Source organism: Paralichthys olivaceus, chromosome 11, assembly GCF_024713975.1.
Source record: "Paralichthys olivaceus isolate ysfri-2021 chromosome 11, ASM2471397v2, whole genome shotgun sequence".
Lineage (NCBI taxonomy): Eukaryota > Metazoa > Chordata > Actinopteri > Pleuronectiformes > Paralichthyidae > Paralichthys > Paralichthys olivaceus.
The window spans coordinates 3,181,139-3,197,158 of record NC_091103.1 but is presented as its reverse complement, the minus strand read 5'-3'; the positions used below and the strand labels follow the sequence as shown (position 1 = coordinate 3,197,158).

Genomic DNA, 16,020 nt, shown 5'->3' with positions numbered 1-16,020 from the left:
ATGAGTAATGCCAGTGCATGACTTGCCTTTCACATATATTCAACGCTCTGAATCTATGAATAGCTTCTCTGCTGTGAGGCAAAGGTGTGTAAATGACAACAAATGTGTTGAGGAGATGAAACACCGTGTCTCTGTGTTGGACACACTCCTGCACTGACACGGTGAGTCATCTCTCAGTGGGGCGAGCTGCAGCTGCAAGGGTGGACGACCACTGGAGGGATGTGGAGCACCTTGGCTGCAAAAGGCTCAGCGTGCCCACAGGCATCAATGCTTTTAAGTAGCCAGAGGTGCAGTGGAAGGATGACTCAGAACCAACCGGCTGTGCTGACGGAGGGCTGCTGATGCAACACTGTCAAACCGATGCATGCTGAGTCAAATCAGCAAGGGAGACACCTCGGTGGCGGGAAGTATGCAGATTACGGAGAGGAAACGAACAGACGACACACTGGCTCACATATCACACATCGAGAAAAAAAACCATTCAACATTTCTGCCAGAACCCCGAAAAGGCCATCGCCTCATCTCATGTATGATTCATTAGATTCTTCTCTTTTATGCAGACGTAGCTATTTCCAGAGAGCAAACATGTTGATGAGCAGGTCATTGTATGGCTAATCTCTGTAGAAGACAGATTCAAGCACCTCATTTCCATTGTGCTGCCTTATGTTTTTGATCATTTGACAGAAACTCGACCTAATGCATAAGAGATGTTCGCGATAAATACAGTGTCTATGCATTACTGGCTTCATAATAATCTTTACAATCATTTTATACCGTTAATAGTTTTTTTCACTAGCAAGGACCAAACCACGCAAATAATCTTTTGATGGAAATTCAGGCTGTTTTGGATATTGCGGATGGATGAATCGATGGGAGGGGTCAGCGAGGTTCTGCCCAAATCCGACCCCAGACTGAAGAGAAGTATGCACTGGGGAAGGGGTGGAGGGAGGGAGGATGAAGGGATGTAGGTGGGGATGAGGTAGGGAGGTAAATGGATGAGGGGAAGGGAGGCTGCATCAAGAGATCTGAGACAAACGGAGCAGATGTGGTTTAGGCGTCGTCCTCCCGAACCTCGAAGTTAAATTATTAACTTCATTTAAGGTGTTTACTCAAAAGTTATCAAATTTAGTTCATGTGAAATACTGAAATTCTAAAAATAAAGATTAAGATTCAAGTTAGAAGTGTTAATGATGCGATAAACATAGTTTATAGGAAAGCAGACAAGAGAAGAAATGATCCATCTCTCGACTGAAGGTCAAACATGCTCACTGAGGCCCACCCCCTTAGTTACAGTTGTTACGCCTGCCTGGCTTTCTGTTCTCTCGTGGGATACATTCACTTAGTGTTGTAATGGTGACAGATTTACCATCAAGGCTATGACACAAAATGCTCTTATTTTGAACCCATACCCAAGTATTAGCCATTACCAAGACAATGATTTACAAGAGCCATGGACACTTATCAAAGAACACATCGATGGTTGTGTTAAAGTTTTATTTCAATCATAAATACAATAGATAGAAACACTGTAGGACTGATGGATGTTTTATTCGACTCTTTGTATTTTGTCTGTAACCTCTGAAGTTATATAGTGATGATGTTTGTATCTGTTCTTTGTCTATTTATGAGCAACAATGTTAATAATAATATAATATAATAATAAAACAACAACAACAACAACAAGCATCACAACGTCTTATCCGCCTGGTGGAGATGATATGGCTTGAAGGGATAGTTCACCTAAAAATAAAAATGCAGATGGAGGAGTGGGTGAAGTGTTTGACACCACAAAACACTTGGAGTTTCAGGGGTAAACACCGTTTGAGCCAAATCAAATACAACCAGAAGTGTTTCATGGACTCAAACACTTCACCCACCCCTTCATCGCCACAGTGGTGAATGGATAATGAGTGCATTTTTAATTTTGGATTAAACTATCCCTTTTCATTTCAATCAGAGGTTATGCTTGTAAGACTAGTTCACATTGATGTCGTTGCTGTCGAACTTGTCAAACTTGCTGCTAGTTGTCACTTCAGTGTGAACTGCTGTGACCCTCCCCCACCCAATTCACCTCCACCCTTCACATCCAGCATCTGGGTCGAGCTCATCAAGGTCCACTCGTCATCACATCCAGATCTTCAGCATTGTCTTCATCCCATCACGACCCAACAGTGTCTGGTCCACTTCAGATATGATGGCGTCACGATGAGGACGAATTGTCAGAGAGTCACTTCTCTCACATTTCTCTTTTCGTATGTGCACATGGCAATAAAATAAATAATAATTTGTCCTTTCAGAGGGTTGTCATGATCAGATATTCACAACATAATAATGTAGATTTCACATACTAATATTAATAATACTAATACTACTGCTACTACTACTAATAAGAATATGTTGTAAGTCACTTTCATCTTTAACCTTTCTATTTTGTTCATTTTGTTATTTATTGGTATATCATCATCACCTGTATAATGTTACACTCCCGGTTAAAACATCAGAAAGAAACGAAATTGATAATCATAAAATATTTGAAAACATCTAAATGTATGTAAACCTGCAATTTCATTAATAAAACTTTATTCAATGATGACAATAAATATAAGTTAAAACAAGGGCCAAACTTATTCATTTCAGGGATGGGCTGAATAATAAGAACACTTTTATTTATAATGTCACCACAATAATCATACAAGTGATTATTTAAGAGCAGATCTGAGACATTTCAACCTTCATATAAGGAGGATTTACTGCAGTTGTGTAATGTGAGTGACAACATGCATGAAAACTGCAGGTTTGCAATAAAAAAAGGACATATGGAAGTATAACGAATACTTTCACTTCAGAGGAAAGTACCCATACGTACTAGAAAAATAAAGGCTTTTACATTTGCTTACATTGAAGAGTAGTCAGCCAGTGAAACGGAAACTGATTTTCGTTACAATTAAACGGGAAATGACGAGTACTTTTACTTTGGAGGAAAGTAGAAAAGTAATATTTACTTTACTTTACAGGGGACAGTTGAATGCAGGACGTTCTTATATTTCATTGTCACAGTGTTGTATCACTAATGTCGACTCCAGCTGATGGGGTGAGCTGGACTCGCTCTGCTCTCAGTGATATAATAGTGATGATGTAATTATCTCTCTCTTGTCCCGCGCGCACTCCTCGTGTGTTCCGCCGTCCGACGCTAGGAGCTGTCCGTGGTGCTGAAGCGCGGTGGTGCTGCCCGGAGGAGGAGGCGCTGATCGCAGCAGCAGCAGCCGCAGCAGGAGCCGCTCTCTCCGGTCAGTCAGTCAGCGGAGCCCGCGGTGGTGGTGGAGGTGGTGGCGGACCGAAACTAACCTCCCTACTCCTCCTCCTCCTCCTCCTCCTTCTCTACCTTGTCTCTGTGAATGAGTAAATTCACACGGACTCAAGTCAGCGAGAGGAGCGCTCACTGTGTCTCCGTGTGCGTGCAAGCGCGCGCGCGTGTGTGTGTGTGTGTGCGGGTGTTTCAGTGCGTTACTGGGGGGAAAAGAAAAGTGTTGATCCGAGGACGTTCACTCTGGACCGAGAGCTGCGGACGCGTGAAGCGGAGGAAACCGTGATGAAGGCGCTCAGAGATTACCCCCCTCTCCTCCTGCTCGTGGTGGCGGTGCTGACAGAAGCGGCTGCTGAAGGTAAAATTAATAAATGTTGACTCCCTGTTTGTTTACGCGTTAATTTGTTTGTGTCTGATTCTGCCCCTCGTGCTGAACGATGAGAGCTCTCACAACGGGCTTGTGCCTCGCTGCTCCCAGATAAGATGTCTCTGTTGTGGATCTTTGTCTCCTCTTCGCTCCGCGCTCTCCTCTCAGTCCCTCCATGTGCTCAGACACTAATTTCTCCTCCTTCGTGTGATGAAAACACACGATGTGGTACTTCATCACGTTTTTATACTGGATTGTTTTCGTCTCATTCTAGTAGAACAGTATATGTGAAGTGTACAGACAGTACACAACCTCAAACCCTGTTGAAGTTAAGACACAGGAAGTACTCAGACCCCTTCACTTTCCCTACACTTTATTGTGCTGATTTAATATTATATGGATACCATGACAAGTTGTGCTCATTTCTATATATAATATATGAAATGATGAGTTTCCCCCCCACGCATGCTCTGCAGGGCTTCAGTCTGGGCTTTGGCCGGGGCCATTGGCTGTTTGCTTCAGGCTGTCGTCGTGCTGAAAGGTGAACGGTCGCCTCAGTCTCAGTTTGTGTGCGAGCTCAAGCAGGTTTTCTTCTCTGTATTTGGCTGCATTCATCTTTCAGTCCTTCAGTTGTGGCCAGTCTCCCCCTCTCCCGTTCCCCTTAGAAGCCCCCAACCCCCCATAACACGATGCTGTCACCACCATGCTTCACAGCTGGGTTAGGGTTCTCCAGGGGATGAGCGGTGCCAAGTGATTGTCAGACATAGTTTGGTGTGATGACCAACTCTGGAGAGATTCCTGGTTGTTTCAAACTTCTTCTATTTCACAAATCTTTTGCTCCTGGTAACTTGCAAAGCCTTTTAAAGTGGTTTACTGCTCCTGTGCCTCACCACAACTTCATTGTGAAGGTCTTCAGAGAGTCCCTCCGCATGTCAGGACAAAAGTCATTGTGAATTGTGGGACTCTAGTCAAGCTCTACACACATCTTAAGATAATTAAACCTTAAAAGGACCCTTAACTCTGTCACTACTGAATCTGGACTGCTGAGTAAGATGATGCAATGCAGAATACAACAGTTAAAGAAAAAAAAAAAACTAAACTCAAGTTGGCAAACAGGCTGATAAAAATGTCATTTTCTAGCCTTGCAAAAAAAAAAAGAGAGCTCCAAATGAATGCAACCCATCTCGAGGTCCTCTTGTCAAAATAGTGGAATGGCTGATAGTGTTTTTGCAGCCTCCCTGCATTATTCATATCCCATGACAAAATAGAGATGGCTAGAAAACATGGTTGATGTCAGAAAGATGTCTCCCTGGATAGTTGCAGCGATTTAAACAGTCACTCAATGTTTTCCTCCTCCTTGCACTGCAAATTAAAGCCCTGGGATTTATTAATAAATCACTTCACACTCTGAAAAATCTGGGCATTAAAAAAACTATTATCCAAATATCATACCGAAGCCCTCTTTTTATTGACAGATGACAGGAGATGAAGTTATCTGCAGACAAACTTTCTGCTCTGTCAGTCATCTTTTAATTGGACGTGTCTGTGTAGACACAGCTGACTCCACAACCTTGATATTTATGTTTGCACCCATGTCTGTTTATTCAATTCTCAGCAGGATTACACCCAAAGTATTGAACTCATTTGCATCAAACTTGCTGGAGGGACGGGGCCAGAGAAAATCCATTGAATTAAATCCAGGATGTTCTTTTTTTTCCACTCTGTGGGATTTTAATGGCATTTTTCAATATTTGCACCAAGTTCTCGGGATTGATTGAGATTTGATGTAAATAAATCAGACGTAGTTATTGTTTTGAACTACGAATTTCTTCAGTTTGATTAGTTTTGGTTAGACTCCTCCCACTATTAGAGCTGGTCAGACGTGTGTAGGGCAGTTTGGCCTTGGCGGAGGTATACGCTCTATACTCACTGCTATTTGTGATCGGGCTGTTTTGGTCGCTTAAACCCGTGTTTGCATGATAAAATGTGTTGACGGGCTTTGTGCATTCAGGTCCATATTCTGGCTGCTGACATGGTGAGGAGTGTGGGCAAAGAGCAGACGATTGATTGTGACGTAGATGGATTGAGCTGCTCGGTTTATTTAAATTCTTCAATGTTTGATGAGTCTGGTGAAGTTGGGAGCTGAGTTTAACGGTGAGACGTAGGAGTTGTTTGAAAAAGTGACGCTATCATAAAAGGTTGAGCAGATATTCATTTAGTTTTATTCCCACTGCAGAAACATGTCGCTTGGCAACAGAGCTACAATGACAGCAAACTTAGATTGAACGCTAACACGTGTTAGCTGTTTGGTTAAGTTGAAGCTGGTAATAGAATTTAAAAATACATTCTTCCGGTGTTTTCTCTTCGCTCGCTTCAGCCATTTCCTCTTTGAAAAAGCACAATGAATCCGGGGACACGTCGGGCTGTGAGGGCTCCACCCGGTGGAGGCTCCGTTGTTTGGGGGGGTGGAAGGACACATTTGTCGTCCTCAGTTGAAGGAGCCTCGAGTTGTGGATTGTAGTGACGCAATCAGTCATTAAATTCAACCTCCAAACTAGGCGGCCCCCAAATTGAGACACAGCTAGACCAGAACCCCTTCACTTCAGCAGTATACATAAATATAATAGTCGAAAGCTTTCAAGACAATTTTAAATTGTTCATCCATCAGCAGCCTGTTAAGTTTAATACGATTAAAGGAAGTGCTATTCAAGCTTTAACAAACAAGCATTACCCTCAGCAAGTCGAAGCTCACATTAACGTTAGCCATCCTTCACCCTCCCCCCCGATTAGACTGCAGTCAGTGGTGCCAAGACCCTGTGGCCACTTCGTCTGGCTGCCACTATGATACTGATATGATGCCACCACTATGGTACTGATTCAGAGCTCTGCACTATCACCCATGTAAAGAACAGTGTGTTTTTAAAGAGAGCATCGCTGACATTAAAATTAACCTAGCATGACGTAAACATACCCTGTTTTGATTCAGTAGCCGACCTTGAACTCTGACCTCAGGAAGTTCCCCCACAAGGATCTGTGAGATGAATTCAATCAATTTATGAGCGCAGTCCAGTGGTGCATGTTTGATCCCATTTACTATAAATGACATGACCGTGACCATCGTCTAAAGGATGTCACAGTGCACCTCAGCATTTCAGACAGACTCAGACACGATGGCCACTGTGACGGAGGCCATAATTGCAGACAAATGCACATTTATCCAAAAATCTAAATCTCTGCCTTACATAAATATCCAGTCCTGTTTGCTTTAATTATCCTCGGGATGCGTCGAGAACTTGAATTCTGAACTAACACACTTGTGTTTATACAACCTTGCAATTCGCACGGCACGTCAGGACAAAAACCAAAATATAAAGTCCAACAAAATGTCTGTAGAAACTGAGAAACTGAGACGAGGCTCAGATCACGTAATACTATTCCTGAAGCTCTGTGTGTTCCCAGGAGCACAGAGGCCTCAGACATAGACATTTGACATTGGAACCACCAGGACCAGAAAAACAGAGACAGGAAAATAATTCTAAATTTGCGGTCAACATATATTCATACTTTATGGAGGAACTGAACAAGCGCTTTAAAACATCTCAGCCTATAAACAAGTTATATATAGCACTTGTAAGCATTGCCAGTGTACAAGCTATTAGCCTGATGAAGTATCTGCAGTCTGCAGTAAATCACAGTGCAGACAGAATCACTCGTGAGGTGACAATGTTGCCGTTTCAGCTTTGGGCCAGTTTCAGCTCCGTGAGTGATCAGCCCCGCGTCTCCTTAATGGTTTACCCTCGCTGCTACACTCGCTGCTGATTGCCGCTCTACTATTCATCAGTTCTGCTCTCGCTCTCTCTCGGGTTACAACAGTGTGTGCCGTCTGAGAGCAGGAGCGGAGCGAGTTACGCCGGACCTGTTTTGATGATGTCCCCGAGGTTTTGGGGTCGGAATTTCTGTCCTTCTCCCTTCAGATTACCGCCCAGATAAATACGTTGGCCTTGACTGACCCGGAGCAAGCGATGCCCCTAGAGTCCCCCCCCCAGGGCCTGCTTGCATAGCCATGGCCTGTCATCATTGTCAGCGCTCTGCTGGGAGAGCTGCCTCAAACTAATGGCTGCTGCAAGGCCAACAACAGCAACGGCTCAGTGCATCAAATACACACACCGCAGCATTGGTGGGGCTGGTGAAGGGGCTGTTCAGGAAGGAAGGAGTGCAATCTTAAAGAGCTACACACACACACACACACGCACACACACACACACACACACACACACACACACACACACACACACACACACACACACACACACACACACACACACACACACACACACTCACACACCATCACCCAGAGTCAATTTGACTGACAATACAGAGACAGCTCTTCAGCTGTTTAAATGAACTTGATGAATGGATCTGGTGACCGAGGGTAAAGAACGGCCTCTGAACCATGATTGTAAAGATATTGAATTAAGAGCACGTTCACATCTATGTTCCTTGTTGGGTTTCAGACCTTTGGATCTTTCAGTCAATTCTGAAAACAAAACAACAGTCGTGAAATGTTACTCGTACCACAGCAACTATGGACTAAAGTTTAATCAGATCCAATGAGTGGAGGCAGATCGCAGGCTTGCTTGGAGTCTTGTCCTCCAACTTTACAAAATTTGAATGAATACAATGTTTGTTTGTAGTACTATCCCTGAAGTTGGTGATGCTAGTAGTAATACTACTACCTGTCAAAGTGACAACTCACCATCGTCAGACAGGACAGGACGTACACACGTCATACAAGAGACTTGTAATCAAAACTAATAATGTAACAAAGACACAAACCTTGGTTTGGACCTTGGTCCAGATTTCCAGGTGTGAAACACGTTAAAAGGCTCCAGATTACTTTGGGTAACAAGTGTTTTGTGGTAATTTGATTCATTTGCAATTTGATTGATTTGTACTAAAGCACAAAATGAACTGAAACTGAAAGGACAGTCTGTCTGTGCTTTAACTACTCCTTAGTTTCCCCCTATAATTCTGACCTTTGCAATGCGTCATTAAAAATGGTGTCCAAACGTTGGTCACTAACCGAGCGTTATCTACCATCATGCATTGTGTTTGCGGCCTCGAGACGAGAGGAGCCAGGGCAGCAGGAACAGCCCAACCTGTCATATAAATGTAAATACGAGCAGAGCAGCACATCACAGGAAAACTAGTTTATTTCTATATTTAAAGATTTCAACATGTTTTTTCATCCTGGAATTATTAATATCTTGGGATAGTACTACAGTCCTCTATAGAGAAGTCACAACATATGTGTATGTTTAAGTATAACACAGCAAATACACTAACTGTGGATCCAAGAAGCTTTGAACTGCTCCTTCAGGTAGAAACTCTTTCAAACAGAGACCAGACCTCTGTTCTTTCACGTGAGCTTCACATGATGACAAGCTGATATCACGCTCCGTGTGGGTTCTCTCAGGAACTGGGATTACTCCTCCTGGTCCTGTTAGATTTGCCGACATGTGTGACATCAGACGACTCAACAACCCGAGATCTTAGTGAAATAATCCTGTGAGACATCTTTGAGGGGCCTGTGTCTATCCATCATCCAATCGTGGCCCAGATGTTTCCTACACATTGCTGGTCTGTTATTTTTAAAGTAATGTGACTCTGCTGATTCATTTTCTGTCTTTACACTCAGAGCACCATGCTGCTGCACCTCATCATGTACACGCTTAGATTTATTTGTTTGAAAAGGTTTATTTACATCCAAAGACTTGTTTGTTGATGGATTTCACACATCATTAGTGAGAATTACACCAGAGACAAAACTGCCGTGGTTGCTTGGCAGAAACAAGTGTTGGCGACTGTTTTCAATTACGTTCCAACCATTACAGAACAAACACATTTATACTGTAAAGCCTGAACCGGAAATCTCTTCTTTATCATATAATATCATCTTGAATGGAAAACTGGAGGCTATTTTTATAACTGAAGGGTAAGTGGTCACAGCTTCTAGCATGTCATTTGATATACACTACTCAAAAAATGGAGGGAACAGTACAACACCAAGCCAGATACATGTCAGGGATAAACATCTGTCCATGGAGGAAGTGATTGTGAATCAATTTGACAACAGCAAGACAACACAGAGAATGGTTTTACATGAAGCAGTTACTCTCTCATAATTATTCCGAACTGAGTCTTCACTAGTTTTGTGTTCTACCAGTGTCCTTGTCTCCAGTGGAAGGGACGCAAGAAGGTTTGCTGTTTGCTGTGAACATGGAGGAGACACCAGGAGACCGATCATTAGACCGAACTGTCAGAAACTCCTCTCAACCCTCCTCTGACTTCATGCTGGTGCAGTGGACCCTGGGTTCCTCCTGGTGCAGGACCATGCCCGGCCTCATGTGGACAGAGTGTGAAGGCAGCTCCTGGAGGACAAAGCATTGACGCCATTGACTGGCAGTCACCTTCCCCTGACCTAAATCCAATTGAGCATCTAGGGGACATTATCTATCGGTGCAGGAGCTCACTGATGCCCTGATCCAGGTCTGGGAGGAGATCCCCCGACTATCAGGAACCGGCCATGACGTTGTAGGGAGCGTATACAGTCGGACGCACTACTGAGTCACATTATTGCCGTAACGAAAGGTGGATCATCCTGTGATTCAAATTTTTTTACTTGGTTCACGATGTGGGTTTGAATCCAGCCCGCAGTCGGTTAATTTTGGTTTCCATTTCATTTTGTTCTCAACTTGAATAATTCGTTCATGAAGATCTGATGTGTGATCTAAGTGTTCCCTTCATTTCTTTAAAACACAAAAGCTGACCTGTGTGTGAGCTGCGGGCCCGCGAGAGCCCTTACATAAGATTCCCTCTGCATCTATTTCAGAACCGAACTTGAAATCCTCTTTCCTACGACTTGAGAAGATGATTTTCACACAACAATTTTTGCATCATCTTCAGATTAAAGTCACCATTGTGCCTCCCGTGTGATAAGCAACACTCTCTTCCTATCACCCTACCACACACCCTACCTCAACACACACAAATACACACGCAGAGCCTGTTCCCACCCCCTTCATCATCCCTGCCACGGCAGAAAAAGCAATTTGCTCTCGGTGTCACTGATCTGATGCAATCAGCACTGCTTCACGCTTTTGAATAAGGAAAAGACAGCCGGGAAGGACACTGTGTTTAATTAAAGGACGCACTTTTGTGAATGTGACGATCACATGATTTGGATGGCGGAGGATTGTAAGGGTGCGCGTTCAACACCTGCTTTACGATTACGACTGATTAACCTATCCAAACCCGCCTGTTGCTCTCAACAAGGGCTATTCAGGCTAATTGTCTCCGAGCCTTTTTCCTCTTTGAAGTGCTCGGTTGAAATGAGTGTTATCAAAATTCAGCACTGCTCCCTCTCACAGGAAATGGGGGCGCTGGGTTCTTTACACACAGCTCCTGACACCTCCTGAGAGGAGCTGAGAGGGCCTAGGGGTGGAGTACTTTCATTTTCCCTTTTCTCCGTCTATCGCCCCTCTTTGCATAACAGTCCCTCTGAAGCGAGCGGTGCAGTTGTGAAGTGTTTACCCTCGTCTCTGTCAGTCAAACCTGGTTTCCTTAAGGCTGCGTTCATCTGCTTTACGATATCTCTGTCTCCTCCCCTACTTGAGATTCCTCATGACACAGCCTCTCTGACTTAAATTAGAGCCGATGCAAATGGGATGTGATGTGCTTTGAACCGCACCTGCTTTATGTGTCACCGTCACATCCCACATTCTGTCATCTTTGAACATCGCCTCGGCTCTCTGGTGTATTCGTCTTTGAATAACACGCCGTGATGCCGACAGACGCACAATGAGCTGAATGTCTCTCGTTTGGCTCTAAATCTGACAATAGAGCATTCTCTAAATCCAATTCTGCTCACAGATACACTTAATTCCACTTTAAGTCTCAGAATAATTCCCCTGCTCCCCAGCTGCTGCATTAATACTTAACACGGCCTAATTGATAGTTGTCATGTTGCAGCTGCCACTCAAACATCGTGCCCTCGGCAAATGGGGATTTTTCTTGCAAATCGATGGCTGCCTGAGTGAAGCCGGGCTTGATGCCTCACCTCGGCCTGAGCAGCGATCGGCCCGCTCTCGCCGCCTGCTTCAGAATAATATCAATGAATCACGCAGCTCCTATGACCTGTAACTGCCACTAGACTGCCACAAGCTTGTGAGGATTTAATGGACGATGGTCAGCAGAATATTCACCATGAATCAGAACATTAACAACACTGGACCTCTTTGCTTTTATTAATGGCATTTAATTAGTTGCTATTGTAGCTGGCAGAGCTGGAGTATCTACCCCTAAAGAGGCTGCCTGTGTGGGAGTACGTTTGTGGTAATTGATTTGATTTATAATCTTAATTGGGCGCATGCATCGCCAAAACACGACTAACACTAATGGCTCAATTTTAATGATCTATGCACATGGTCTGAACGGCATTAGTGAAAGTGCATTTAGGTAAGTTTAAAGGTTTCTGCACCCGGGACACGGTTTATTAATCAAGGTTGTGTTGAAACCTCTGTGAAACATCCTTTTCCCATTTAAAAGCCAGGTTGGCAGATTGCTGTTATAACGGCGGGTAGAAGATGTTACTCTGCAGAGGAAATGATCTGTGTGCTTTCATTTTGCACAGATCTGCGTGTTTGTGTTTCAATCTTGATAATGTGCCTTAAAATAACAGTAAATGTTTCTTTTCTTCGTCCGTTGTGCTGTTGCTTTTTACTGTTGGATAGAAAAAAGCCAGCAATGTACCTGGCACCTCCAAAAACAGAAGCCCATTAATGCTCACAACTTGAAGGCTGTATGGGAAAATGACACGTGTCAGGTTGAAAAGAATAAATACACTTTGCCCCACTTGTGTTGGTTTAACACAGGGGCTCAAGTTGATAATTTCTTTAATTCTTTATAGATAATTTAAAAGGCTTTTACACAGTTGTGTACGCTAAAGACAAAAGAAATAAAGCATGCACACAGAATGCCATCTCTTCACCGTCCTCATTTTACAAGAGGAGACAACTGGCTTTGACAAGTTGCGTTGGTCGTCTCGTCTGCATCAACTTCTCCTCAATTCCCCAACGATCTCTCATTTCCTCCTGTCAATAAATTATCTGCCCTTATTTTTAGCCTCCGCTGCTCGGCTGCCGGCTGCACGCAAGGGCCTCTCAGTCCGGCTCTCTGAGTCCGAGAGCCGCATCGATCGGGCGGCAGCGGCACAGAACCGGTGTTTGTGCAGAGAATTGGGCTTGTCTGCTCTCCCCTCATGCACTGGCACACTGTATACACCTGTCTAATTGGTGCTGGCGTCTGCTGTGCATACAGAGCCAAGGTTCTCTCAGCAACGATTAGGACTCTGACAGGCCAGGCTCTTTCTTACACTGACACACACCCACAGAGCTTTTTGGGTGAAAGAGCAGAGGAGGGTTTGATCCTCAATGGCAGAAGCAGAGGATGGGTGTCTGTGTTTATCTATTTCTTAGTCTGTGTGAGAAAGAGGAAGGGAGAAACAACACCTGTCTGTTGTTGAGATACCTGTCCAAGATTTCCATCTGTCTTTCCTGTCACCTTCTTTAGATCTGTCCGAGCTCAGCTAAAATTCTTACAGGAGAAAGTCCGAGTTTTGAGGAAGAGAGGGAGAGGACGAGTGAACAAACATGTTGCAAGCGTGAACACAAGAAATTGTGAAATCTTATTTTATGCTGTGTTGAAGCTGTTGCGCACAATCATCTGTTGTAAAAACGTAAAATAATAAAGATCTTTTAATCTTGGAACAAAGTGAACCAAGGAATAGATTCATGGTTGCAGTGGCATCTAGTGATCATGATAGTTTGCTTTTCAAGAGTTAAATCACACACGGCTTTGTGTGTGTCTTACATGTAAATGTAAATTATCTACATGAAAAGAATGAAAGCACATGTGAGTCTCATGTGCAAAGTTAATGATCAGAAAATGTGAAATCCTGGTGTCGTCTCTGGACAAGCAGCTGTTCCTCAATCTGTCATTCAGGGTTTGCTTCATTAGTATCCGAAGCAGTAAACACGTCTCATAAATGAGTATTAAGTGTTTATTAAAGTGTTTCTTGATGAAGAAATTTGACCTTCTGTCATTTTCACAAACATAAGCCACCAAGAAATACTATGAAGATTTCTGCACCGCTATACGGTCGGTATCTCTCTGTAGCTAAAGATGCTAAGTTTCTTTATCATTTGTTGAAAGCAGAAATACAGAAAAAGCTTAATTAAGCAAAATTAATCTAGACTTAATATAAATTTGTATCCTTTATTATATAATGAGATGGTGGCTCGACAGGTCATGAGCCCCACTAGCTTCAACTTTGATTTGTCTTTCAAAAAAGACTTTTTCTCAAACCTCCCTTGTCCAGTGTCTTTTTTCTTTTATTGACCAGACTCTGATATGCGTCTTTCTCTCCCGCTCTGCCTCGGAGGCTGTCTGGTGTTTTACTGGCACCTGTGTGGCTCTTTCTCAAACAGACACTCTGATGTACTCATGTCCAGTTGCACAGTTGTGAACTCGACTCTAGATCCAGTTTTTACTCTACTGTGAAATGAGTAGTACACAGCCCTTTATGAAATATTAAAGTTTTTTGGGCAACGTCTTACATTGAATGGGCTTCATCTCTTAGAACAAGACTCAGAAAACTGAACCCAACGCACTCAACAAAGTTATATTCACCAGTAATTCCACTTCAAGTTGTAAATCAATTTTTTGAAAAAGCTGTTAAAGAAATATGTGTGAAAGTTTACACATCTGTAGAAAATATTTGTATTTGTGAAAGAAAAATGAGGCTGCGAATAAAGTCTGTGAACAAATGACATCAGTGGTGAGATAACACAACACAACACAAAAAATAAATGTGTTTTGTGAAGATCTGTGTTAAGATACAAAGGTTGATTTAGAAATGCAAACTTTGGTATTTGGAGACGGTGAAAAGAGGCTCTGCAGCAGTGAACACTGTATAATCCATGATTTACATCAGGTGAACGTATTTTAATAAACGCAAAAATGTAAATATGAACCTGCATAATAATTCCATTAATTCCATCATTGAGTTTAATGTTATTTAACTTAAAGAAATGTGTTTTTCAATTTTGAAAGTGTGAACATTTCAAGGCATCTATATCTATTTATCTATCTATGAAAGTCTGACTCTACGTGGCACAAAGACATGCAGCATGGTGTGCACTAATGTGTAGAGAGTTGGTGAGAGTTTAACAGCACAAGTTGATAGAGATGGAGCAGAAGAAAAATCTTGTATCGACATGCAATTTGCACATTTAGCACATTTAGTTTCCGCTGGTCGAGGATAATGAATGTTGTCAAATACACAATGTGTTTCCTGGACCATTGATATTGATGTAAAGCAGTTAAACAACAACCGTATCAAGAGGGCTGCTCCGGCTGCTCGGCTCTCATCCGGTCAGATCAGGCAGAAACAATGAGCCGAAGATATTTACAGCAAAAAAAAAAGTTTGGTTTCACATAAGTGGCTGTTGATCCTCCAGAGCAAGAGAGAGTTTGGCTTTCGAGCTTTCAGGGCTCATCACGCTGATGCATCAAACGACTGAATCAGTGTGGATTTCACAGGTTCGGCCAACGGCTGAAGAAATGTTCCAGCTGGAGGACCACTGATGATGTGCTTTCAGTATATTTGTCTTGAACTGACATGGGGACAGCAGCAAAAGAGGTTTATGGGAAAAGCCGTCTTAATTTGAAAAAATTGTCAGTATCAGAACCGTCTTAGTTTCGGTGTCCAGGGTTTTTTCGAGTTCTGTAATTTCTTCGTACAAACACAGGCTGGCAGAATACATACAAGGCTTTGATGGACATGATAGAACAAGAGTTGGGTGCACAGCGTTGACCCACAGACCAAACAGCAGTCTTCACCGTGGAAGAGCTCGCAGTCACCAAGAAGCTCATGAAGTCACGGGCATGTTCATTCTTTTAAATCATGGGAAATCCATCGCTGCTTTCAGACATGCACTGAACTCTGGAGACGATATGGTACCCAAATATCTGAGCGAGAGCCTCTGGAGCTTCTGCAGACTTTCTGCCACTGGCCAGTTTGCCTTTTTTACTCAATTACCAAATGTCACACTAACTTATTTCTACCGTATCCCCATTTCCTATTTATCTGTCAATGTAAAGTCATTCGTTTTTAACGAGAGTTGCACCGTTTTCATAAAATGTGTGTTGTATGAAACAAAGCTGACGATAATATTCGTCCCATAGATTTGATGAACACAGCTGAGCACAGATAGTATATCTTTTAAAA

The 16,020-nt window shown here is 43.0% G+C and overlaps 1 protein-coding gene across 1 annotated transcript in view; it reads left to right on the top strand.

Annotated features, from left to right (window-relative positions):
• The first annotated feature begins 3,163 nt into the window (after positions 1-3,163).
• sez6b (seizure related 6 homolog b) overlaps positions 3,164-16,020 on the top strand; it is a 123,454-nt gene continuing 110,597 nt past the window's right edge. The window contains exon 1 of the mRNA XM_069534478.1: positions 3,164-3,662. Coding sequence (XP_069390579.1) covers positions 3,590-3,662 — 73 coding nt within the window. The 5' untranslated portion in view covers positions 3,164-3,589. The remainder of the gene's footprint in view (positions 3,663-16,020) is intronic.